We start from the raw sequence: 23,613 nt of genomic DNA, 5'->3' as shown, positions 1-23,613 counted from the left end.
CTTTGTGGTTGTCCCAACGTGGTCGGGCCTGTGCTCTACACTGAGCGTGGGGCGGCCCTTCCCAGGGCACCGTCCTAGGCTCGGAGGTACGGCGGGAGCAAAACCGATTTCTTTCCTTGTGGAACTTGGGTTTTGACGGCGGCAGACAATAAACAGACTAGCGGAGGAGGGTGCAGAGTGGGTGCAAGTGCAAGGGGAAGAGGAGGCCAAGGGGAGGTGGGGCCGGGAGCGCCGGCAGGGTGACCTGGAGGTCTCAGGGCAGCACGCGGCAGGAAGGTCACCCACGCAGATGTCTGGGGAGGGTCCCGGGGGCAAGGGCCTTGGGGGAGCCTGCCGGGCCCCGCAGGAGCCGTGTGGCTGGCAGGGGGACGAGGGCACAGGGGCTCGCCGGCCGGCTGCGGGGACCGCGGGATGATGGGACAAGGGTGGACACGGGGAGGCCGTCGGGAGGCAGTCCGGCGCAGGCCAGAAGTGGCGGCTTGGAGCGGAGCGGTGACGCGAAGATGCTGAGAAGAGGTGGGGGTCAGGGGGTATTTTCAAGGGGAGCCAGCCGTTCGGGGTGACCTGCAGATCTGTGAGCTGCAGAGAACTCAACGCTTGGAGGTTTACCTAGAACACACAGGCTCGGAGCTTAGCTGTGATGGCCGGATGTCCAGAATTCACTTTAAAATATATATATAGGGATCCCTGGGTGGCGCAGCGGTTTGGCGCCTGCCTTTGGCCCAGGGCGCGATCCTGGAGACCCGGGATCGAGTCCCACGTCGGGCTCCCGGTGCATGGAGCCTGCTTCTCCCTCTGCCTGTGTCTCTGCCTCTCTCTCTCTGTGACTATCATAAATAAATAAAAATTTAAAAAAAGAATAATGACCTGCCCGTGGGATTGCCACGCAGGCTAGAAGAGCGGATACCACCGGGGGCTTGGAACAGGCCCTGCGGCCCAGTGAGCAGGCCGGAAAGTGCGGGTGTCTCCTTAGTGCTGCTTGGCAGGGGGGGTGGGGGGGCTCCTCCTAAGGATGCTGCTTGGTTACCGGGTTGCAGAAGCGCCACGGGACACCTTCATCCACAGACAGACGTCGGGGGAGCGGCCTGCAAAGGGGTTTGGGGGAGACGGCTGAGCTGCGTGCGAGGCCCTGGAGGGGGGGAAGATGCTCTCGGCAGTGGGGGCGGGGGGGGGGAGGCCCGGTCCCTGAGCAGCTGTGCACATACTCACACACTGTCCTCGAGGCCCCAAGTCGCCCACGGCCCCAGCGCGCACACCTCCCTCCCTCCCTCCCTTCCTCCCTCCTTCTCTCTCTCCCTCTCTCTCCCTCTCTCTCCCTCTCTCCACCTCGCCTTCTCCAGTTTGACTGAAGGAAGAGGAAGGGCCCCAGACAGAGTCCTGGGGGGCCCCGCCTGCCCCTGGGCCACCCCGCTCTGCTTCCCCGGGGCCGGAGGATCAGGAGGGGGGACGAGGTCCAACGAGGAAATGTTCCCCGCGTGCAGGAGGGGCCAGAGCAGCCCCGGCCACGGCGCCACAGGCCCCACGGGGGCCCACCCCGCCTCGGTGCGCCGCACACCTGCCCCCCACTCGCTGGGAGGGAGCCCCCTGGAGCCGCCCCACTCCGGCCGGTCCTTAGGGACGCCAGGCCTGCCCCCCCGGGGGACCTGGGGGGGCAGAGGCAGGCCCGGCTACCGGCCCGCCGCCTGCTCCCCGCCCGGAGTCGGCCTCCGCGGGCAGCAGGGGCCCCAGGGCCCAGTGCATCCCCGAGGACGCATCCCCGCCCGGGCCAGGCCGCTCCCCGGAAGGTGGCCCTGACGGCTGAGGCGCGTCCTCCGGACTGAGGAACGGGCCGGGTCCAGCTGCCGCCGGCCCACGGGGGACGCGGACACCCCAGCACACACGCCACCCGCACGGCTCCGTGAGTCTCCCCACGGCTCTGGGGGCAGGAAGCAGGCGGGAGGCTCGGGCTGCAGCCAGGCCCTCCTGTGCCTCCAGCTGCTCCGCTCCCGGGAGGCCGCTCCCGGCGGAGGCCGTGGCTTCATTTCATTTATTTATTTTTTTTAAGACTCATTTATTTATCCATGATAGACATAGAGAGAGAGAGAGAGGCAGAGACACAGGCAGAGGGAGACACGGGACTCGAACCCAGGACCCGGGGATCATGACCTGAGGCTGAAAGCAGCCGCTCAACCGCTGAGCCACCCAGGCGTCCCACCGAGGGGGCTTTTAAATCCAAGTGATGCCTGGAGGCACTCGGGGGGCTCAGTGGTTGGGCGGCTGCCTTTAGCCCAGGGCGTGATCCTGAGTCACAGGATCGAGTCCCACATCGGGCTCCCTGCATGGAGCCTGCTTCTCCTTCTCCCTCTGGCTGTGTCTCTGCCTCTCTTTCTCTCTCTGTGTCTCTCGCTAATAAATAAATAAATAATCTTTAAAAAAATAATAAATCCAAGTGATACCTGGAGGCACCCGTGGGGCTTAGCGGTTGAGCGTCTGCCTTTGGCTCAGGTCATGACCCCGGGGTCCTGGGTTTGAGTCTCGCATCTCCCTCTTCCTCTCTCTGTGTGTCTCAAGATTTTATTTATTTATTAGAGATGGGGGGAGAGAGAGAAAGAGAGAGAGAGAGAGGCAGGGGGAGAAGCAGGCTGCATGCTGGGAGCCCAACGTGGGACTCGATCCCGGGTCTCCAGGATCAGGCCCTGGGCTGAAGGCGACGCTAAACCGCTGAGCCACCGGGGCTGCCCAATAAATAAAATCTTTAAAAAATAAAAATAAAAAAAAAAATAACTAAATCAAAGTGATGCCCGGTTGGTAGAGAACCTTGGGAAGCCACAGGACCATGGGAAGAAGATGAAGTAGTGGTCTCGCTGCTCGGATACTACCTTTATTCGCTGAACGCTGCTGTTCTCGTGGGGCCCGACCTGTTTCCCTTCCCTCCTCATCCGGGCCCTGCTCGCGCGGCCGAGCACACGCTGCAGTTCTGTGGTTTCCCTCCCTCGTCTTCACCCGCATCCAGGGAGCTGGGCCGGAAACCCAGTCCTTTGTCTCCGGGGCAGACACGAGCTGGAGTGAGCGCGCGGGCCGCCCCGGATGCCACGGGCCGCCGGCGAACCCCAAGGCAGATGGAGGGGCTCGCGGGGCGCCCGTGATGCTGGGGCGGCCGCTGAGCTCGGGGGACACAGATGTGATCCGGGTGCCTTCCCCGCGTCCTCGCGGTCCCCCGGGCTTTCCCGTCTCCCCGCTCCTTCGCCGCCGCCGGACCTGGGGTCAGGGCGGTCTGGACGGGGCTCTGCAGGGACGGCTGTGCTGCCCCGGGGCGGCTGCCGCGACAGGCCCTCCGCGTGGACGCCTTCTCCCTCGTGCCAGGCACCTCGTGGGGGTCCCGCCGCCCGGTCGCCCAACCACCGAAGAGAATTTTCTGGACTGCTTGCTAAGAATTCCCTGTCAGACCTACTGATTCTGGATCTCAGGGGGTGGGATCCAGCCTTTTGCATTTTTAGCAAATCCCCAGAGAATTCGGAGGCCTAGGAAAGCCGGAAAATCCAGATTCCAGATGCTCAAGGCGGTCGCAGACCCGTTCCTCAGGGGCCCCTCTGGCCACCCCCCAGGCTCACGTCAAGGCCAACTGTTTGCGGCTGCGCCTCGAGTGGAGGAAGGCCCCAGAGCCTCCCTTCCAGCCACGCCGCGGGGCCTCTCCTTCCAGCTGCGCAGCCCCCCCACCGCCCCCAGGCCTGCACCCTCGCAGGGACCCCTCTTTCCCCGGGGCAGACCCCAACCCCCCGGGAAGGGAGCCTCTGAGAAGCTGTGCCAGGGCTCGACCTTAGCACCGTGTTCCGGGGACGGGTGCCTGCAGCTGACTCTCCTGCCTGTCCTCTGGTCCCCGCCTGTCCCCGGCCGCGGCTGGCTGCGTGACCCGGGACCCAGCGCCAGACAGCGCAGAGCTCGGGTTGGAGAGGAGCCCCTTCCTGCTCCCGCCCCCTCCGAGGGGTTCTCATCTGCTACTTAAGGCCGCAGGGCAGGCGTGGGGCTCGGGGAGTCCCTGCGGGGTGCACTTGGCACCTGCAGCCCCTCGGCGGAGCCTGCGGGACATCGCACCTCCCTGCGTCCGGCCCCCAGGGGAGGCGAGGGGCCAAGCCCGGCCAGGGGCACACGGAGCCCTGGTGCTCGCCCCTCAGGGATCAAATCACGAGGGATCCGGGGTGGCGCCCTGGGAGCACTGTACCCCGAGCCCTGGGAGCACTGTGCCCCGAGCACCGCGGCGCCACCGCCCCGGCCCAGGCCCGGCTCCCGGAGGCCCTGAGTGCGGCCCGGTGCTCGAGGGGATCGGGACGCTGCTCGCTCTCCCGACCCGGAGGCCGGGGCCCGAGGCCGGGAGCAAATACAAAAGGAGGGAAACCCCTACCGAACGTTCACTGAGGCTGAGTTACTCTGTGCCATTTTTCCTGTTAGATGTTATCTTTTTTTTCTGACTTTATTTTTTTATTTATTTTAAGGAGGGCAGTTGTTACGACGAGCACAGGGTGTTGTATGTAAGTGACAAATCACTAAATTTTTAAAGAATTTATTTTTTTAGAGCAGTTTTTGGTTCGCAGCAAAACCAGGGAAGGTGCAGGGATCTGCCCCAGGCCCTCGGTCCCTCGCCGGCCAGGGCTGGAATTCCTTGCAGAGGATGACGCTACCCGCAGGTCGTCATCACCCAGGGACCACCCAGGGGCCACCCTTTACCCGAGAACTCACTCCGGGTGGTGGCTTCTGTGCGTCTGGGCAAGTGCAACGGGCACGTGGCCAGCACGACAGGGTCGTCCAGGGTGATTTCCCTGCCTGAGAAATCCTCCGGGCTCCATCTAGTCCCCCTACCTCCCTGCATTTTGTCTTTTTTTTTTTTTTTAAGTGTCTTATTTGATGGGGGCGGGGGGTGGTGGGAAAAGGGCATAAAGTGTGTGCAGATTGGCTTCGTGGGGGCGGGTGTTGCTATGATCTCTGAGACAGGGCGGGGGGGGGGTGGGGGTGGCCCTGCAGGGGAGAACCAGGGTGTCCCCGCCTGGGGGAATCACCCAGGAGGAGGCCGGGTCAGGCGGGAGGGGAGCAGGGGCCTGGGCAGCTCGGCGCGCAGGTGTGGCCATTCCTTCCTTCACTCAGCAAGCACAGGTGAGCACCCAGGAGGCTCACCCAGCTAGTAGAGGTGAGCACCCAGGAGGCTCACCCAGCTAGTACAGGTGAGCACCCAGGAGGCTCACCCAGCAAGCACAGGTGAGCACCCAGGAGGCTCACCCAGCAAGCACAGGTGAGCACCCAGGAGGCTCACTCAGCAAGCACAGGTGAGCACCCAGGAGGCTCACCCAGCTAGTACAGGTGAGCACCCAGGAGGTTCACTCAGCAAGCACAGGTGAGCACCCAGGAGGCTCACTCAGCAAGCACAGGTGAGCACCCAGGAGGCTCACCCAGCAAGCACAGGTGAGCACCCAGGAGGCTCACTCAGCAAGCACAGGTGAGCACCCAGGAGGCTCACCCAGCTAGTACAGGTGAGCACCCAGGAGGTTCACTCAGCAAGCACAGGTGAGCACCCAGGAGGCTCACTCAGCAAGCACAGGTGAGCACCCAGGAGGCTCACTCAGCAAGCACAGGTGAGCACCCAGGAGGCTCACTCAGCTAGTACAGGTGAGCACCCAGGAGGTGCAGGGGCTGGTGGGAGATCCCAAGGCCAGGGAGACCCAGGCCCTGCCCTCCAGAGGTCCAAGACGAGATACAGGCGAGTAACCTGGTGGAAGGATAGCGCTGCCAACGGCAGGGCCCTGGGGGTGCCCAGAGGCAGGGGGACCCTTCGGCTGGGGCCCCAGCTGCTCGGCAGGCTGGCACCCAGGAGGGCTCCAGCAAACGGGGTGGGCGGTGGGTGAGCCAGCCAGGGAGGCCCGGGACAGGAGGGGGAGCCGCGACTGCAGGGTGTGGGGCCTGGCAGAGGGAGGGGGCAGTGGCTGACCGGTGCGTAGGTGGCGACACTACTGGGGCCACGGCGGGGACCCTGAAAGCTGCAGGGGTGATGAACCAGGGAAGAGCAGAGTGTGGATGTGGGACTGGGATTCTGGTCAAAGGCCGCTGGGCATCCCAGGTGGTGTCTCAGGGCCGTGCTCTAGAAACATCCAAGCTGCGAGGCGGGGGCCTGAGCGCAGACAGGAAGCCAGGGAGGCAATTGCTGAAGCAGTGGGGACGCGACGGCACCCCGTGCGGGGACACTCAAGACGAGGAGCCAGCCTGCCGACCCGGTGCCGGAATGACACCACACGGGGACGGGCTGGTCTGGGGGCTCGTGGACAGCGGGAGCTCAGTCTTGCTTGACAGCAGGTGACCAAAGTCCAACCAGACCAGGGGCGCCCGGGGGGCTCAGCGGTGGAGCGTCCAAGTCCTGACTTCGGCCCAGGTCGTGATCTCGGGGTCGTGAGATTGAGCCCCGCGTCAGGCTCCGCACTCAGTGGAGCCCTTGGGGGTCTCCCTCCCTCCCTCCCGCCCCCTGCTCATGCTGACACGTGAACAAATCGGAAAAAAAAAAAAGAAGATGCATCTGATCAAGCGCGAGTGGCCCAAACGCGGCGCCGCCTTGACTCCTCAGTCCCGGCGCGGGGCCCCCGAGCAGCGCCCTGGAGCCCTCCTGGGCACAGGTGCAGGACGAGCAGGCAGCCAGGCCCAGCCCGCACCGCGACCGGCCCGCGAGTACTAACGGGCCCTCCGGGGCTCTGAGCGCCCGGGGCTGCGGATCCCCAGCCAACGCCCAAACTGGGCACCTGGCGGAGGCCCGGCCCCCTCGGCCCCCTGGGCCCCCTCGCCGCCCCAAGTCGCACACTTGAATTCCTGGGGGCGCTCCGGGCCGGGGCACGGCTAGGCAACTGTGACCCCGGGGGCCCGGGCCGCGTTTGGGACACACGTCCTGTGTGACTCTCTACGCACGTGTGTGTCTGCGCCACCTGTCACCTGGACAGTTGTCATCGGCTTCGTTGCCGCCTCTCTCCTGTCCACAAACACCATCTGCTTTGCTCCCTGGTGTGTGACGCCGCCCTGGCCCTTATCTTCTCTCCAAAGTCCCCCGGGGGCTGCACCTGAGTCCCAGCTTCTCCTCTTGAAGCCTGCCCGCCCCTCCTCACCCCTTCTTGCCCCTCCTCGCCCCTCTTGGCCCCTTCTTGCCCCTCCTCGCCCCTGCCCGCCCCTCCACACCCCTTCTCACCCCTCCTCCCTCTCCTCACCCTGCCCGCCCCTGCCTGCCCCTCCTCACCCCTTCTTGCCCCTCCTCGCCCTTCTTGGCCCCTTCTCACCCCTCCTCGCCCCTGCCTGCCCCTCCTCACCCCTGCCTGCCCCTCTTCGCCCCTGCCCGCCCTTCCTCGCCCCTCCTCACCCCTGCACGCCCCCGCCTGCCCCTCCTTGCCCCTCCTCACCCCTGCCTGCCCCTCCTTGCCCCTGCCCTCCCCTCCTCACCCCCCATCCCTTCTTGCCCCTCCTCACCCCTGCCAGCCCCTCCTCACCCCCCTTGCCCCTCCTCACCCCTCCTCACCCCCCCATCGCCCCTCCTCACCCCTGCCGGCCCCTCCTCGCCCCCCTTGCTCCTGCCTGCCCCTCCTCACCCCCCTTGCCCCTCCTCACCCCTCCTCACCCCCCCTCGCCCCTCCTTACCCCCTCCTCGCCCCTCCTCACCCTCAGCCCCGAACGTGCTCCCGCTGCGGGGTGCGGACGGGCCTGCCCTGCAAGGCCGGGATTCCCCAGGGCCCGGCGCTCAGCAAGGGAGTCATAGGTGCGTGGAGGCCTTTCAATTCAATTTATTTCAGTCCAGTGCAACTCAAAGCCGTTCAGCTTAATTCACGTCCGTGTATTGGAGGAGCCGGGGCCCGGGCTGGGCACCAGCTCCCAAGCGCAGGCCTCCCCGCGCACCGGGGAGGAGGTGACGGGCCCTCACGGGGCCCCCGCGCGGCCCCGCTCACCTCTGACCGCTTCCCCGACAGGACACTGCAAGCCGCTAAAGGACGTGTCGCGGCCACCGTGTCCCCGGGCCCGTGAGCTCCGATCACCCGGAGCCGCGCGCCTCCTGACCTTCGTCACCGGCTATGTCGCGGGGGAAGAGCAAGCTGAGCTGAATGAATCTACCGTGGGGGCCCCACTCCCCCGCCTACCTGCCGCCGGGGGGGCCACTTCACCAGGACATCGCCACCCGGCAGCGACGCACAGCAGCAGCTGCTGTGCATAAGCCACAAAGCCCTGGTCCCACGCCAGCCCCAGCGGTGACTTCTCGGCGGGAGTCGGTGCGGGATCCAGCTGCGTGGTCGGGTGCGGTCCTAGGTGTCACAAATAGCAAACGGGGCGGCAAGGTGGCCAGTCTCCGGGACCCGCACGGCGGCGGGCGCTCCTGCAGCAGCCGGGGCGAGTGCGCGGCCCGGGCACCCGGACGGGAGAGGCCGAAGCTGCAGGGGAGGTCAGATGGCAGCGTCAGCGCGTCTCCTTCCTCCTGCGCCTGAAACAACAAACGGAGACAGAGACCTCCTGAGGGGCTTCGGGACAGCCCTGGAATCACGGCCCGACCGCAGAGCAGAGGCGAGGGGGCCGTGCACCTGCACCTGCACCTGCACCTGCACCTGCACCTGCACCCGCCTTCCCACCGGAGACGCTTCCGGCTCCTTCAGCGCCAATGATTTCAGAGGATGAGAGACCCCGAGAAGCCCTCCCCGCGGCCACCCGCCCCCGCCACGAAGCAGACGGGAGACCTAGACCTGGGGCTCCCGTGAGTCCCCAGAGGGAGGCTCCCCGCTGCGCCTCCCTCCTGGGGTTTAGTGAGACTTGCGTGCGTTCGGCCAGACCCCGGCGTAAACAGAAATAAGACACTTGGCCACGCTCCACGAGGAAAGCGGAAAAAGCCAGGCGGCCCGGTGCGGAGAGAGCGGGGGTCCGCTCTGCAAGGGACCCAGCTCCAGGGGAGCCCCACTCATCCCTCCATTCACTCAGCAACATAGTGCGAAGCGCCCGCGACGTGCCAGGCCCCGGGCCGGAGCGAGACGCGGTCCTCGAGCTCCTGGAGGGTGCGCGGCGGGGGGGGCGGGAGGCGGGCGCCGTGGAGCCCCCAGAGCTCACTGCGGGTGCCTGAGGGGTGGGGGGGCCAAGAGGTGACCTGCACTCCGAGGTCCAAGGACTAGGTAAGATCCCACCTGCCCCGAGCCGACAGTGCTCCTGCCTCGGCCCCGCTGCTCCTGCTCGGAGGGCCCGACCTGACTCGGCACCCGGGCTCCGGCTGGGGGACACCCTGTGCCTGTGCTCCTCAGAGATGCTTGGAGGGTCCCCAAAGACTGAGGGAACCTTTCAGGTTAAGAGAAACCGAGGAGACGTGACGACTGAATGTAACCGGGGATTTTGGACGGGCCGGCGAGGCAGGGCGGGGACTGTCCCTGGGAGCCCGCGGGACACGGCCCATCGCCCGGGCCTGGAAGACCTGGGGTCGTGCTCCCCCTCCTGACTCGGATAATGGCCCTTTGCCTCCGTGCAGGAATGTGCTCCGAGTCGGGACTTCATCCCCCGCGAGCTCAGGACCAAGGGGCACGTCTGCCACCCGCTCGCCAACAGGGCAAAGTGTGCGTGTGCGTGTGCGCGTGTGCAGGAGGCAAAGTGCCAGGTAATGGCCGGGGTGAGGGGTAAGGGTACAGGGGGTTTGTACTATTTTGCAACTTTTTTTGTACGTCTCAAAGGACATCGGAATGCAAGGCTGCCCCCGAAGCTGGGTGCTCAGCGCAGGCCCCCCGGCAGCGCCGGGGCTGGGAGGCCACCCGGCGCGGGGCGCGGGGAACAAGGTCAAGGCAGGGACTAGCGGGAGCGCGGGCTGGACGGCCAGGCTGCGGCACACGGAGGACCTGGGCTCCCCCCAGGCTGCGGGGACCTGCCGCTTGGTGTCACGCACGGGAGGGGACGGGAGCGGGGGCCAGGCCGGCCTCCGATGGGCCAGCCGGGCGCAGGGGCTCCGGGCAGGGACGGCACCGGGACAGGAAGCGCCGAGCGAGGAAGTGGTCTCGGGAGGAAGGGACCGAGCCCGCGTCGCTGGAGGGGCCCGCGGACACGGGTGGCCCCGGAGAGGCGGGCGCGGCGGCAGGGCGGTGGGCGGGCTCCTGGAGGCACCCCGCGGCCACCTGCGCCTCGGCCCCCTACGTCCCGGTGTACAGGGCCGAGAACCTCTCATAGGGCGGGGGGCCTGGCGGCGGCACGAGAGACACCAGAAGATGCTCAGAAGGGCCCCTGGATGGGTTGCGGGGGTGCTCAAAGGGCCAGCGGCCACCACTGTGTCCCCACCATCGCTGCTCCGGCTGCCCTCTGGGCACCCAGCAAGCGGGCAGGAGCAGCAGGAAGGGCAGGTGCACGGCCCCATTTCCGCGCCAGCCAAGGCAGAGGGCCAGGGCCTGGCTAACCGTCACGGCCTGTGCTGCAGAGGCCACCCTGCCGTCCAGCTAGTTGGGGACTTCCCAGAGGCCGGCGGGGCACATCGGCTCATCACTCTGCACCGGGTGGTGCCTCCAGGTGGACCCCAGGCTCTCCGGGGCACGCGCAGCATTAAAATGCAGCTTCCCGGGCTGAGCCGGAGGCAGCAGCTCCAGGACGGTGCCCTGAACACCCCGCTTTAAGCAAGCCTGCCCCGTGCCCGCATCCGCGAACGCCGCCCAGGAGCACGACACCATGGGAGAAACATCTTGGGGGAGACAACAAAGGGCCATTATTCCCATCCTTGGTCATAAATAATCATTTTTGACCCTTACGTCACGATTTTAAGTGGCTAGATTTTTTTCCCCTCCCCTTAATAAAGACAGTATTCCCTTTAAAAAAAAAAAATGATGGGAGTATTTCAGAAAAAATAAATCCAGGTCGGTCGAAGTGGTTATTAGGACTTTTTACTTTAGCCTGGATAAACGATGACCGTCGATAAAGGAAGGAGGGACGGGCCCCTTCCAAGACACGAAGGGCTGTCAGGAGGGAGCCAGGAGACCTTGTCCTAAGATGATCTGGACAGCGGGACCGGGGCACAGGCCACGAGGCTGACTGGGGCTGACGAGGGCATCGCCGGTCCAAGGATGGGAGTGGGGCCCGGCCCAGGGGACGTGTCCACGGAGCGGGTTACGGAGGACAGTGCTGCGCGGGGCAAAAAGCTGGACCGGGTAACCCGTGAGAGCCTGTACGACTCTAATCATGCACGAGGCTCCGTTAAGTGCAGAAAATAATGAGAGGACCACACCTTTTAAAGAGAATTTCACAGTTCTGGGGCGGGGGTGGCGGGGGGGGGGGGCGGTTATTAATGATGCATTTTAGTTGGCTGACACACGAACATTACTTTCCGGGGAAAACAAACTTACTTCTAATGAGTGAAAATTAGGGTTACTCGGGACCAGGCACTGGGATATGCTTTTTCACATGCAGGATCTTTAAAAAAAAATTCAACACCACACCTGACGTGTAATGAGGGCTTTATAAATATCCATTGGATGTTAGGAACTAAGAACCTGTCACTGTTAGCCCATTTTACAGAAGAGAAGGGGGATGAGACCAGTGGAAAGTGGCTCGTCTAAGGTTATCCAGCCACTAAGTGAGCCTGGAGTCCAACGAGAGTGGAGCCCAGTAGCTAGTAGCCGTCATGCTGCACGATGCCTGGGCCAACTATTGGGTTGTTCACCTGGTGTGTGTGTGTGTGTGTGTGGACGCGATGGAGGCAGAGCAGAGGTGTGGCTGGCTTTGTCCTGACACCGTTTCTCCTCTTGGGAAGGAAGATGAATCTACAGAACCAGCGCCCTGACGCACAGGGGGTCTTTTACACCAGTCATCGTCTTTCTACTGACACGATCATTCAGAAGACGTAAGAGCCCGAACTCTTTCTTTGACATCTTAGCAAAAGCAGTATTTTTCACTTTAATTTGATGTTTCAGTCTTGGGGTGGGGGGTGGAGCACAGGCATTGGCTGCATTGTCCAGAGCAGGCTTCACTTTTCTAGCAACGCCCCGGGGCGGCCCCGGCGGAACCTCCGCTGCTGCGCCAGCTGTCAGCAGCAGGGGGCAGCACAGCACACCACGCGGGCAGGTAGCCTGGCCACGCTGGGCATCAAGGTTGACCTTTACAAGGGTTTCCTATTATTTGGAGAATTCTAGAAGAAGAGTACTACTGATTTAAAACCAGGAGATTCAAAACACAGAAGCACGTAATTACTCCCTTATTACAAACTCAGTAATTAGAAAAAAAGATCTTAACACAGCTGGTCTCTTGAAACACTTCAAAGGGGGCTCGCACTTCTAGTTTTCTTGGGTCTCTTTCCTCACGGTGATCTTGTTAACGGCCGGTGGGCACCTTTAGTGCACCTAGGACAGCTGAGTTGTCTCAACTTTGTATAATTTGCTACGTTATACAAAAAAATTTTTTTTAAATATTTAAGGTTGCAATTCACTCCCGGTTTGGAAACCGACTTCATTTTGAAGCTACAGCTGTGATTTCTATCGTTTCACTCCCTTTTCTAGAACTCACCTACGAGATTTCAAATGAGCCAGTTACAGCAGCTCTCGGGCACTTGCTTGCCTGTTTCCTGAGTTACTGTTTTGGTAAATGCTTCCTATTGGAGCCACTTCGGCCTCTTACTCTCTAGAATCCGTAAGTCGCAGTCATCTGCCAATGAGCCTGGAAGTCTTGTGCAGGTGGGCACAGGTGACGCCAAGACTTGGCCACAGCAACTCAACCTATTTTCTCCTGGGTTTTCAGGGAATGGTGACCAGGCTCCCATCTGGAAAACTTGAGGGAGGCAAGCGGATCATGTAAAGGTTCTGGACGCAGGCATGTCTGCGTTCCCATCTCTGCTGTGTCACTTAATAGCTGAGTGGCTTTTAGTCAGTTATTTGTGTATTCCAGTTCCTCATCCTTTATAAAATGAGGATATACCTACTTCACTGTATGGCTGGGACTGTAAATCGTATTTATTAAAATGTTTAGCATGTGTCGGGTACTGTTTCAAGACTTGGTGATCTGGTAAATATAACTCTTGCTGTCATGAAGCTTCTGTTTCAAGTGGGGGTGACAATGGAAGAGGGAGGTAATTTCTGATAGCGGTGAGGGCACAGAGACCATAATAAATGGTGGTGTGATGCAGATGCTGGGGTAGATGCCTTGGACGAGGGGAGTGGGCTGGGGAAGGCTGACAGGCAAGGATCACATGTGGGCTGGGGCCTGTAGAGGGAAGCGGGGGAGGACCAGATCACCTGGGAATGACCGTGGTCTCCATGTTCACACAGCTGTGACTGGAGGCCAGTCAAGGGGCAGGACTGCACTCACTGGGTCACTGTGGGCCCAGGGACTGGGAGCCAAAGTGTGGGGCAGGAGCAGCAGCACTCAACATAGTGCCTGGCACAAACCCAGCTGCAGATGGAGTTTATGGATTTAAAAAAGTGACACATGGGAAGCTGGGGTTCCTTTAAGGAAAAATACTCTCGAGGATTTTCCATCAATAATCTTAATTTTCTCTGAATATGTAAAGTGGTAATACATCCAAGTTTTAAAAACTGGCTCATTTTATGAGCTACAGCAAAGCTGTCCATAACCACCGTGATTATTATGCTCACTGTAGGAGGTTCAGATAAACTTAACTCTGGTTTCTTCCATTATAAAATAGACGTGTATCATAAATATTTTGAAAAAGAAAAAAAAAACCTGCCACTCTTATCACAAAAACTGCTTTAGCATTTTATATGTATACTGCTCTTCAGACTTTGAGTGTTTCAAGCATTGTGGACAAGAAATTAAAATACTGGTTCTTATTGTCCTAATATTTTTTGATTTCTCATTTTTTTCCTTCAGCAAAGACTAAAAACATTACATAGCTACAAACACTGTATCTCCAAAGTTTTTTGGAGATCTCCATACTTTTTCTATGAAGAACACATGAATTCAGCTCTACTGCTTACAACACAATCTTGAAAAGGAAATTCTAGGTACTGCCCTCATCAAGATAGATGAGCAAGTTAAAACAAAGACACCTCTCTGCTTGTCTAAAAATGTTTAAAAGGTCAAGATATGCAGTCAGTACAATTATGGGAACCCAAACTCTCAATACACGTGAGTATGGGGAGAAGGGGGGATTTATGACCAGCACCTGAAAAGTCTACTAGCTGACAAACAGCACAAGTAAAAGTCATCTTATGTCGTCTTTATCCTAAAACAAGACTTTGTTACTTGAAATGTCAGAATTTTAAATGCAGAGAATGTGTTTGGCTTTTTCTTCCCTACAAATTCCAGGGGGGAAATTAAGATCAATGTTGTACTTCTTTTTTTGCTTAGTACTTCTGATTCACTTTGTGCTTCTCACCTTTAGGACCTAGTAATAGTATGCAGTGCCACTTTAGGAAACATTCTGTACTGTGTACAAATACTTCCGAGACCAGCTTTATTTAATTGGGGGATATGTAAATATAAAAAGGTGCATTTTACAAGACAGCAGACCAGTTTAGGCGGTAGGTTAGACCTATGGAAATAACAAGGAAAAGAGGTGCTCTGGAGTTTACCAAACTGGAAAAACTGAAATTTCCAGATACTCATAGAGCAAGAACGAACATTTCTCAAAGGCACACAAGAATGTTAGGGATTAATCAGGCCCACTTTCATTAAGCAGTCCTGAAAGAGAACATCCTTATTGGACAGTCACCAAATAAAACCTGCAGAAGAAAGCTGTCATAAATAACTCGATTAAAATACACCACTAGAAATCACATTCCCAGTCTGAAAGCACTAGAAACTAACATAGCAAACCCAAGACCTCCTGCAATTAATTAGGAAATACAAAAAACTATTTGGAACCAGAGGTATTTTGCCTACAGTGAGTGAGTTCAGATGTCTTTCAAGCTCTGAAATTGTTAGATTTTGAAATTGAGAGAATTGCAATCTAATTTATTAATTCATAGCAGAACTAAAATTAGTAAGAATTTATTAAATACTTATGGGCAAATGACTGTACTTGGACTTTTTCAGATTTCATACTGGACAAATGGGAGCCGTGTTACTGGAAAAGTGGCAAGAAGTTAGGTTGGGGAGATCGGAGGGAAATAAACATCTGAGGCTTGTTTTTTCGGGGTTACAATAGAAAGTTTAAGTGAAAACCAATCGCACACAGGTGGTTCCAATGACACCAGGAAACTAAGGGAGGACTGAGGTAATCAACAGCGGATGAAGCTCTCCAGAGCCACTACAGAGAGGACAATGAGCCTGGGGTGTCAGTTGGTGTTAGTGGAGACATGAAAAGAAGGCAAGAGCATCGTCACAGAAGCTAAGGGGAACTCTGAAGGGGACTGATGGTCAATGGGTTAAACGCGCAAGTCAAGGCCAGAGCACAGCAGACTGGCAAGTAGGGAACCATGAGACCCTGAGAGCAGGTTTTTGGGACAGAAGCTAAATTGAAAGCCTAATGAAAATTTACAAGACTGACAGCCTAACGAAGAAAAAGAGGCCAATAGCGTCTAATACTTTGTCAGAGAAAACAACAAAACAGGAATGCAGTTAGAGGGGCAAGAGAAAAGAGAATCCTGCACAAGACTTAAGACAGGAGGGTTTCCATACAGTTGCACACAAAAGGAAGAAACTCAGAGATGATGAGGATGCTGGGAAAGGAGGTGCATATGTGGAGACCCAGTCTCAAGATCTGGAAGACAGAATCTGATAGATAGGACAATGAAGGAGGCCCAGGCATAGCTCTGAATGGCTTGTGCCGACAGCGGTCAGCCAGCCAGGTCCTCACAGCACAACCAAGGCGGCGTTCAATCAGGATTTCTCCTTGCAACCAGACGGTCAGGTCATTAGCCATGTGAAAAGTCACTGTAGTGACCAATGATGGGTCACAGCATCTTACCGGTGGTCCTGAAATGAGATTACTTCCAGGCAGAGGCTCCAGGTGGAATTCAACTAAGGAGTCAAGATACAACCCTCCATACTACCCCACAGAGTCCTCCTCCTCCTGCCACTACCTTCTTGCAGCCAGCTTCAGGACAGGCAGTCTACAGGCCGGCTCTGCATCATATTTCCTGCTTAGTGGAAATACAGAGTGCCAGCAGCCTGCAGGGGTGCACTGAAATACATTAACCAGTATTTTTAACCATGAGAAGCTCACTTGATTATGAAGTATTAATATACAAGACCTTACGATACACATGACTGTAATAATAAACTGCTCAAGAGAATTCAGTGGTTGAAGTCCTGTTTTCACGTGTGCTGAGGACCAACGGCTTTAAATCTTCTACCTTGGATGATGGCAACAGGTCCTCTCCAAAGAGCCACTGTGCAGAGTATTTATAAATCTTGACTTCTGGCTGTGATAGCACCAAAAAAAAAAAAAAAAAAGAGGTATCTACACCTCAGAGAAAATATCAAGCAAATCCTAAGCGATGCAACTAGAACACAGGTAAGTAAGTATATTTGTGCATTGATGTGAAAGCGCTCCCTCTCCGAGGATTCACAGGTCTTGTTCCAGCAAAGCTGGAGGCAGCAATGGACCAAATCTGCACCACTGGTGCCTCTGGGCTCCTTGAAGCAGGTTCATCATGGGTTGCGGGGTTACATAGGGCAGCTGTGAAGATTAAGTAAGAATTATGTGGAAGAACAGGCTGTTCGCTATACATACACCTGCTCCATCTGAACAGTATTCTTGACTGAAATATTTCTCACACTCCTAACATGCTTTTAGAACCGCAGCACCTATTTTGACAAATGTAAAATAGATGATCAAATGGATTTCTGAAAATACACGAATAAGACGGATTCTCCTTGGGTAGCTCAGTGTGAAGAAATTCTGAGGAACTTCAGAAATGTTCTGAACAGCGATGCCATTACTGGAAAACATGCAGCTGCTCCAAGTGTTCTGAAAAAGGTAATTTCCGATTTGACGGGCAGGCTCTAAGAGGTAACAATAAACTCCCCTTGGCAGCCCTATTACTCTGGTTCATTATCATTTCCAGAGAGCTAGCCACATCACATGTCCATCTTAAGACTTTCACTCTTTAGCTAAAAAAAAAATACCACCATTTAGTGTTCCTATACAGACCTTAACTACTAATCCACATCCGAGTCCAAAAAGTGCCATATCCACCTCCCCTTCATATACTTCAGGGGAGGTTGCAACAATATGGTGTTCCACAACAGCAGCAGCAATCACTTACGTGGTCACGACTCGCCAAAGTTCTGAACAGCTAACAACTCTAAAAGGCAGGCACCCAAGACTGAAGCCAGTGAGATGACGTAACTTGGAGAGACAGCTGGGACTGGGACCCAGGCAGTCACGCAGAAGTCCATTCTATACCTTAGTTCTTTTTGGCTTTGCTAACTAAATTTAAGGAAGAATCACTTAATAACGTTGAATTGAGTTTATTGTTACCTCTTCGGTAACAGAATCAGACGATTTGGGACTGACACTTTGTGTATCTCTCAATTTAAGAACACATCAAGACTCCGAGATGAGCTGCCTTCCCAAGGTCACCGCTGCTTAGTGGCCAAGGTGGACGATATCCTAATCCCAAAGCTAGCATACCATACCACCTCTCTTTATTCAACCTCAGAGAAAGGCAAATGATACTGGGTTATCACCAGGAATATTTCTAAATACAATCTCATGGAAGAACAACAAGTAAAAACTGTTTCTCATTCTTTCTTTAAACTTGCGATAAGGTTTCCACGTGACAACTGTAAGCTAGAAACTGGGGATAAAAGGCAAACAGGATGCAGAACTCACAGTCCAGCAGAGAGACAGACATATCACCAAGGGGACAGATCATCACACGTCCTATAACAGAAATCCATGTAAGGGTTGTTCTTCAAGTTTTCTAGATGATCCTGGACTTTCCAGCGCTCCATGGTGTCCAGTAAGGGAAATCCACACTTGAACAGAAAGAGGACAGAAGCCTCACCTATAGTCCCAGTTTTGTGTAGTTGTATAACCCAAGAAAGAGTACAGCTGACCCTTGAATGCAGGGTTTGCGGCGCTGATTCCTGTGCAAACATAACCACTAATAGCCTACTGTTGACAAGAACCCTTTCCAATAATATAGTCAATTAACACATATTTTGTATATGTATTATATATGCTATCCCTACAATAAAGCCAGAAAAAAAAGTTCACTAAAATCTAAGAGGAAATACATTTATAGTACCATATTGAAAAAAAATCCATGTGTAAGTTGTCCAGTGCAGTTCAAACCCATTGTTAAGAGGTCAACTGTACTTCACTCTCCTCTTTTAACATGGATATGAATCTCCAACCCTTTAAAACTTGAAAAACCCACCCAAACTACCATATTTTAAAGAAAATATTTTTAAAGACCATGATTTTGTTAATTAGGGGTACACTTAATTAACAGGTGTCATTAGGTGTCATTACTGAGATTAAGTAGGGGATTGCAGAGAACTGAATTATATAAAAAATTTCAAAAATTACATAATATACACCACAAACACACACCCAAATCAATTTAAAAAACAGCTCAAAGACTCTTTGGGGTTTTACAGTGTTCTGAGGTTGAGTGGCATTTATATACTATTGTATAGTACAAGTATAGATATATTCAGTACTTTATTGGAACTTTCTGGTTGCCGAATTCTGGAAAACCAAGTATTTGTAAGCTGCCCAAATGGTTTTATAAAACTTCCATCTTAAACATGATGCTGAGGAAAGAATGTGGGACTTTTTAGAAAAAGCTCTGAATCTATTTAGAAATCTATTTAGATTCAATATATAACACCTTGAACAAGCCACCTAAACTTGGGGGAGGTTTTGTTTTTTCCATCTATACAGGGAAAATCACCTTCATTCAGGGAGTTTTTGTGAAGGTTTCTTAGACAGTGAATGGAAAGGCCCAAAAGAACACAATCCATGGCTGATGTTTAATAAATGAGTTCCTTTCCTACCGCCTTTTAAAAAGCAGCTAAGTGGTACCCGAACCTCACAGCCATAATCCTAAATGATTACAAAGTCTGAAAAAAGGGAAAACTTCAGATTCTATGTAGAATTCATTACTATAAAAGTCCAGGCTGCTTCTGTGTGAATAAAGAATAAAAACCATACAAATATTAACTAGTAAGGTTCTTAAGAGCCCCTAAAGAAACTGCTGAGATGTTTGCAGGTCAGTTAAGTCCTGTTCCTGCCTCCTACTATCCTAATATTCCGCTTATGCTAGTAGTAAGGGGGTGACAGGTCAGGTGGCTCTTCACTAAGCTGGAGATACTAGTTCAAAGTAGGATTTTATTTAGTAAAATTAGAACAAACGTATTAACTTTACAGCTATAAGTGATGCTGTCCATAAATGTGGCAAATAACTTCAAGTATACCTGGAAACACAAATTCCAATTTTTAAATTTAAGCTAACGTCTAATTTTGGAACTAAAATAGTGAAAAACCAAGGATTGTAACCTATCAAAATCTTGGTGATTTTGTGTGGATTGCCAAGTTCAATGCAGAAAAACCAAACCAAAACAAAACCCATCATTATTTAAATGCACTAACCAAATTTCTTTCTTCTTCCAACCAAGGGTATGAATATCAGTGTACCAAAAAACATGAATTCTGTATGACAGACTGGTATGTTAATTTACTATGACTGTGCCTCCAAAATACTGTAAGTCATTAAACAAAGATTTCAAGGTCACATCACTACCATTAAACTACTCCTCAACAGAGGCAAATACGATTATAGGCTGATGGACTGCAAATACACGTTTAAGGCAATGGCTTTTTAGTGTTTTTTTCTTAGATCTAAATTTGCCTTTTCCTATCAAAAATCCCTGTTTTCTGAAACTTACTGAAAATTAAAAACCATGAAAATCAAGTACATGTTCCTTTTCTTCTGACTTCTATCTTCCTCAGGACCTTGCAGGTCCCCATTCCCTACCCACCCGCCCTGTTCAGACAACAGTTCAGAGGGCAGGGGCAGTCTGAAAAGTCACTCACTAGTAAGACCATGAAATGAATGATGAAGCTATACAACCAAAGCAAGATCCATGCTTTATGAACACATTATTCTCACATGTCTGCGTGACAGGTTTGATACACAAGATTCTTGGTTCATTTTACAGATTCTGAAACCAATTTGCTCAAAAGGTGAATTCTGAAACCATGGTTGGTATAGCAAATGAATATATCAAAACAAACTTTAAAAACTTCATCCAAATATTTACATTTAAAAAAGACATTTAAAAAATAGGCTACTTATTAAGTGTGCTTGAACAAACCATGTGTGGAATTGAATTCCATTCATTATGGAGTTAGTTTCTGCTAAACACATACTGATACTATAGAAGACCCTGGCAGCTGAGGATTTAAGAGTTTTCAACTGTTCCCAATCTATGCTAAAAAATAAAACATGACAAATATTTTCTGAGGCACTAATTTGAACCTCAGCAGTGGAAAGGCTAGTATGTAAGGCAAATTACTTAGGAGTCAGAAGGGCTGGCACCTGTAACTCAGCGTGGCTTTGCCACTGCCTAAGTACCACAAGTAGTCAATGAAACGGTCTAGAAGCCATTTAAATTTTGTAATTATACCTCACTGCATTGTGTTCTAGTATCACAAACTTAGAAATTCACAAAACAATGTTTTTGAAATATATTCCTTGAGAGGGTAGAGGGTCTCCTATATTACATTAAACAAAAAACATGCAAGTTTTTACAGCTCATAGAGCTTTTTCAAAATAAGCTACTAATCATACAGCCCAATTAAAAACTCAAACACTTTATATTACAGGTATAGAAAGTTTATAGTTCAGCAATGCCAATATAGATAATTTGACACCTTAGCCCCTATTTGCAAAGTTGTAGAAGTTTAACAACTATACAATAACTTCTATTCTATTGTCATAGGCTTTGGCTCAGATGTTTAAATACTTAAAGAACTTGGAAAGATTTTTTTATTTGTGTATCTTATTTTGCTGTTGTTTCATGTGGGCATGGGTGGGGATTATAGTGAGGAGGGGAGGAGGGGTCAGTTCATTGTAATAGATCAGGAATTAAACAGCCACTAGAATTTCAGTTACCATTTCCTTACAAAATATATGTGGAAGAATATGGCTTAAAGACAGAGGGGAAAAGCCTCTTATCTATTCATACTATTTGACTTACCCTTTATCCAGTCTGACAATAATGCCAAACTTAATTTACTACCTAGGACAAGAGCATTTTATGAAGTCCAATTTAGTTTTGATTCTGAGATCTTAAGTGCTTAAAATTTTTGAATTCTTCAGATTACTAAAAAAATCTATTCTGGACAACCAAAATACTAAAAAAAAAAAATAGATAAAAATGAATTGGTTAACTACTTAAAAAATATCCAACTTTTTTTTTTTTTACAGATTAGTATTACTTATAATATATATCTGCCCCAATAAACTGACTTTTTGCTTAGTCTATAGACCAAGACAATTTTTCTCAAACAAGATACTTCTATTAAGGAAAGAAATAAATGATCTCTTAAAAAAAAAAAAAAAAACCAAAAAAATCTAAGTGGGTCAGAAATAAAACAATGGATAATACACTCGGGTCCCACAAATGTACCATTTTCTTTTTGTAAAAAAGAAAGAAAGAAATAGGAAAAGAGAGGGTGGGGTGGATTTTATATATCAAAATCGGCAGAATTCTCATGCTTCACAATTTTGTTGCTAGAAATCCCCAAATTCCTTGGGCTCATTTGGGAAGTTTTCTGAAGGTGCGCATCATAGTAAACAGCAGCAAAATACCAAAACAATTCTATTGCTAAAAAGCAGCTACTCCTGTCTATGCCTTTAGAATACTAGTTGTAAAACAGCAACAACAACAAAACACTTAATTTGTGCCATCAACTGAGATTTGAGCAATTCTAAAAGAGAAATTGTTTTCTTTACAACAGTCTAAGGCAGGACATCCACAATCATATTGGACAAATATTCTTTTGAGTTTTTTGGGGAAATACTAGGAAATGTCAAAAAGAGACAACAGCATTATATTTAGTATTCTAAAGGCAGGCTTCAGGTAGTTCAACAATGATTCTGGTAACACTAACTGCTCACATACATACACACGCACACACATAGATTTTTAATGGCTTAAAAAAAAACCAAATTTGTTACTTTAGAAAAATGAATGCAGTGCATTTTCAGTAATATTATTATCGCCACAGACTCTGATTGCTCAGTCCACACATAAGTAGTAGTTGCCTTCTATGGTGATATGGCTTCTCTGCACTAATTCCCATCAGGCCGAAAAACATTAGGGCAGGTTAAGTAAAGACTGAATTGTTGCACAAAGGAACATTTACTCATCAGATCCCACTGATCTCTTCTGTGCCCGTTTCCTGGGCAACCTTCTTGGTGAAGCTTTATCTGGAAGAAAAGAGAAAGTTTTAACTTGCTTATTTTAAGTATGATGGATTCAAAAGATCTTTAAAAAGCATTTTCCTTCCACTTTACCATTAAGTTTAAAACACACACACACACACACACACACACATACACACACACAAATACCCTAGTAAAAATTGCCTCTTATCTAGTATAGGTTGTTAAACTAGCCTTTAAAATAATCCTTCAAGAGGTAACTCAATTCAAACAAAACTTTGTACAATTAGGGTGGCAAAAGATCTAATCTTGGTTACTGTGATATTGAAGCCACCAAGCAAAATCTTAAATTCCACAATTTAGTATGTTTATACATGCAAAAGTAAACACTTTGGAAATAGTGCCAAAGGTATGAAATTAAAGCTTTAAAAACACCTATACTGGCTACAAATTAATATCTATAAATGCAGCCATGCAGTTTGCATAATTTTTAGTAATTTCATAAATTCGCCTGGTATGAGCAGCAGGTTAAAGGAAATTTTTAGACAGAAGATCAATACTAAAAACATCACCCTTCACATGTAAGCATTCTTTGTACTTTTTTTTTTTTTTAAAGATTTTATTTATTTATTCAGGAGAGACACAGAGAGAGAGGCAGAGACACAGGCAGAGGGAGAAGCAGGCTCCACGCAGGGAGCCCGATGTGACTCGTTCCCCAGACTCCAGGATCATGCCCTGAGCCGAAGGCAGACACCCAACCGCTGAGCCACCCAGGCATCCCTGTACTTTTTCTCTTTATCTCTTAGAGTCCTAGCAGGGTCTATTAAACAAAAGCTAAATTGGTGGTGAGTTTCTGCTTCCATCCAGGAAGAACAGTATCTACATTTCTTTTTTTTTTTTTAATATATTTTATTTATTTATTCATGAGAGACAGAGAGAGAGGCAGAGACACAGACAGAGGGAGAGGCAGGCTCTTCGCAAAGAGCCCCATGTGGGATTCGATCCCGATGTGAGATCATGCCCTGAGCCAAAGGCAGAAGCTCAACCACTGAGCCACCCAGGCGTCCCTCTACATTTCTTTAAATGAGGCTGTCTTCTTCTCTGACCATACTTTTTCAATTTCTAGGAGCACTTTACATATTAGGAAGTCAAGCCCTTTCTGGAATAAGTTAGAAACTATAATTATTTTTCCAGCTTAAAAAAAATGAAGGGGTGGAAAAAACATTTCACATCAAAGTATGGGATTTATTTTGTAAGCATTTCATGAACAAGATTATGAGAAAAAAATCTACCTAAAAGATCTTAATTTTTATTTTCTAAAACT

The 23,613-nt window shown here is 52.0% G+C and overlaps 1 protein-coding gene across 5 annotated transcripts in view; it reads right to left on the bottom strand.

The window, feature by feature from the left end:
• Window positions 1–7,759: 7,759 nt before the first annotated feature.
• SSR1 (signal sequence receptor subunit 1) overlaps window positions 7,760–23,613 on the bottom strand; it is a 38,793-nt gene continuing 22,939 nt past the window's right edge. Inside the window, exons 8-10 of one of the 5 annotated variants that reach the window (XR_012025464.1) lie at window positions 22,271–22,334; window positions 17,723–17,868; window positions 7,760–8,464 (exon numbers count right to left, since the gene is read on the bottom strand). Coding sequence is in view for 3 of the 5 variants with exons in the window: in XM_072813961.1 (XP_072670062.1) it covers window positions 17,814–17,868; window positions 22,271–22,334 (119 nt within the window). In the remaining 2 variants the exon portion in view is untranslated. Of the gene's footprint in view, window positions 8,465–10,858; window positions 16,565–17,342; window positions 17,869–19,974; window positions 22,335–23,613 lie in introns of those variants that run through there. The other 4 variants (XR_012025463.1, XM_072813962.1, XM_072813961.1 and 1 more) reach the window with 4 other exon arrangements.

The sequence above is a fragment of the Canis lupus genome, chromosome 37 (assembly GCF_048164855.1).
Source record: "Canis lupus baileyi chromosome 37, mCanLup2.hap1, whole genome shotgun sequence".
Taxonomy (NCBI): Eukaryota; Metazoa; Chordata; class Mammalia; order Carnivora; family Canidae; genus Canis; species Canis lupus.
The sequence above is the reverse complement of the archived record's forward strand: the minus strand, read 5'-3'. Positions and strand labels throughout refer to the sequence as shown.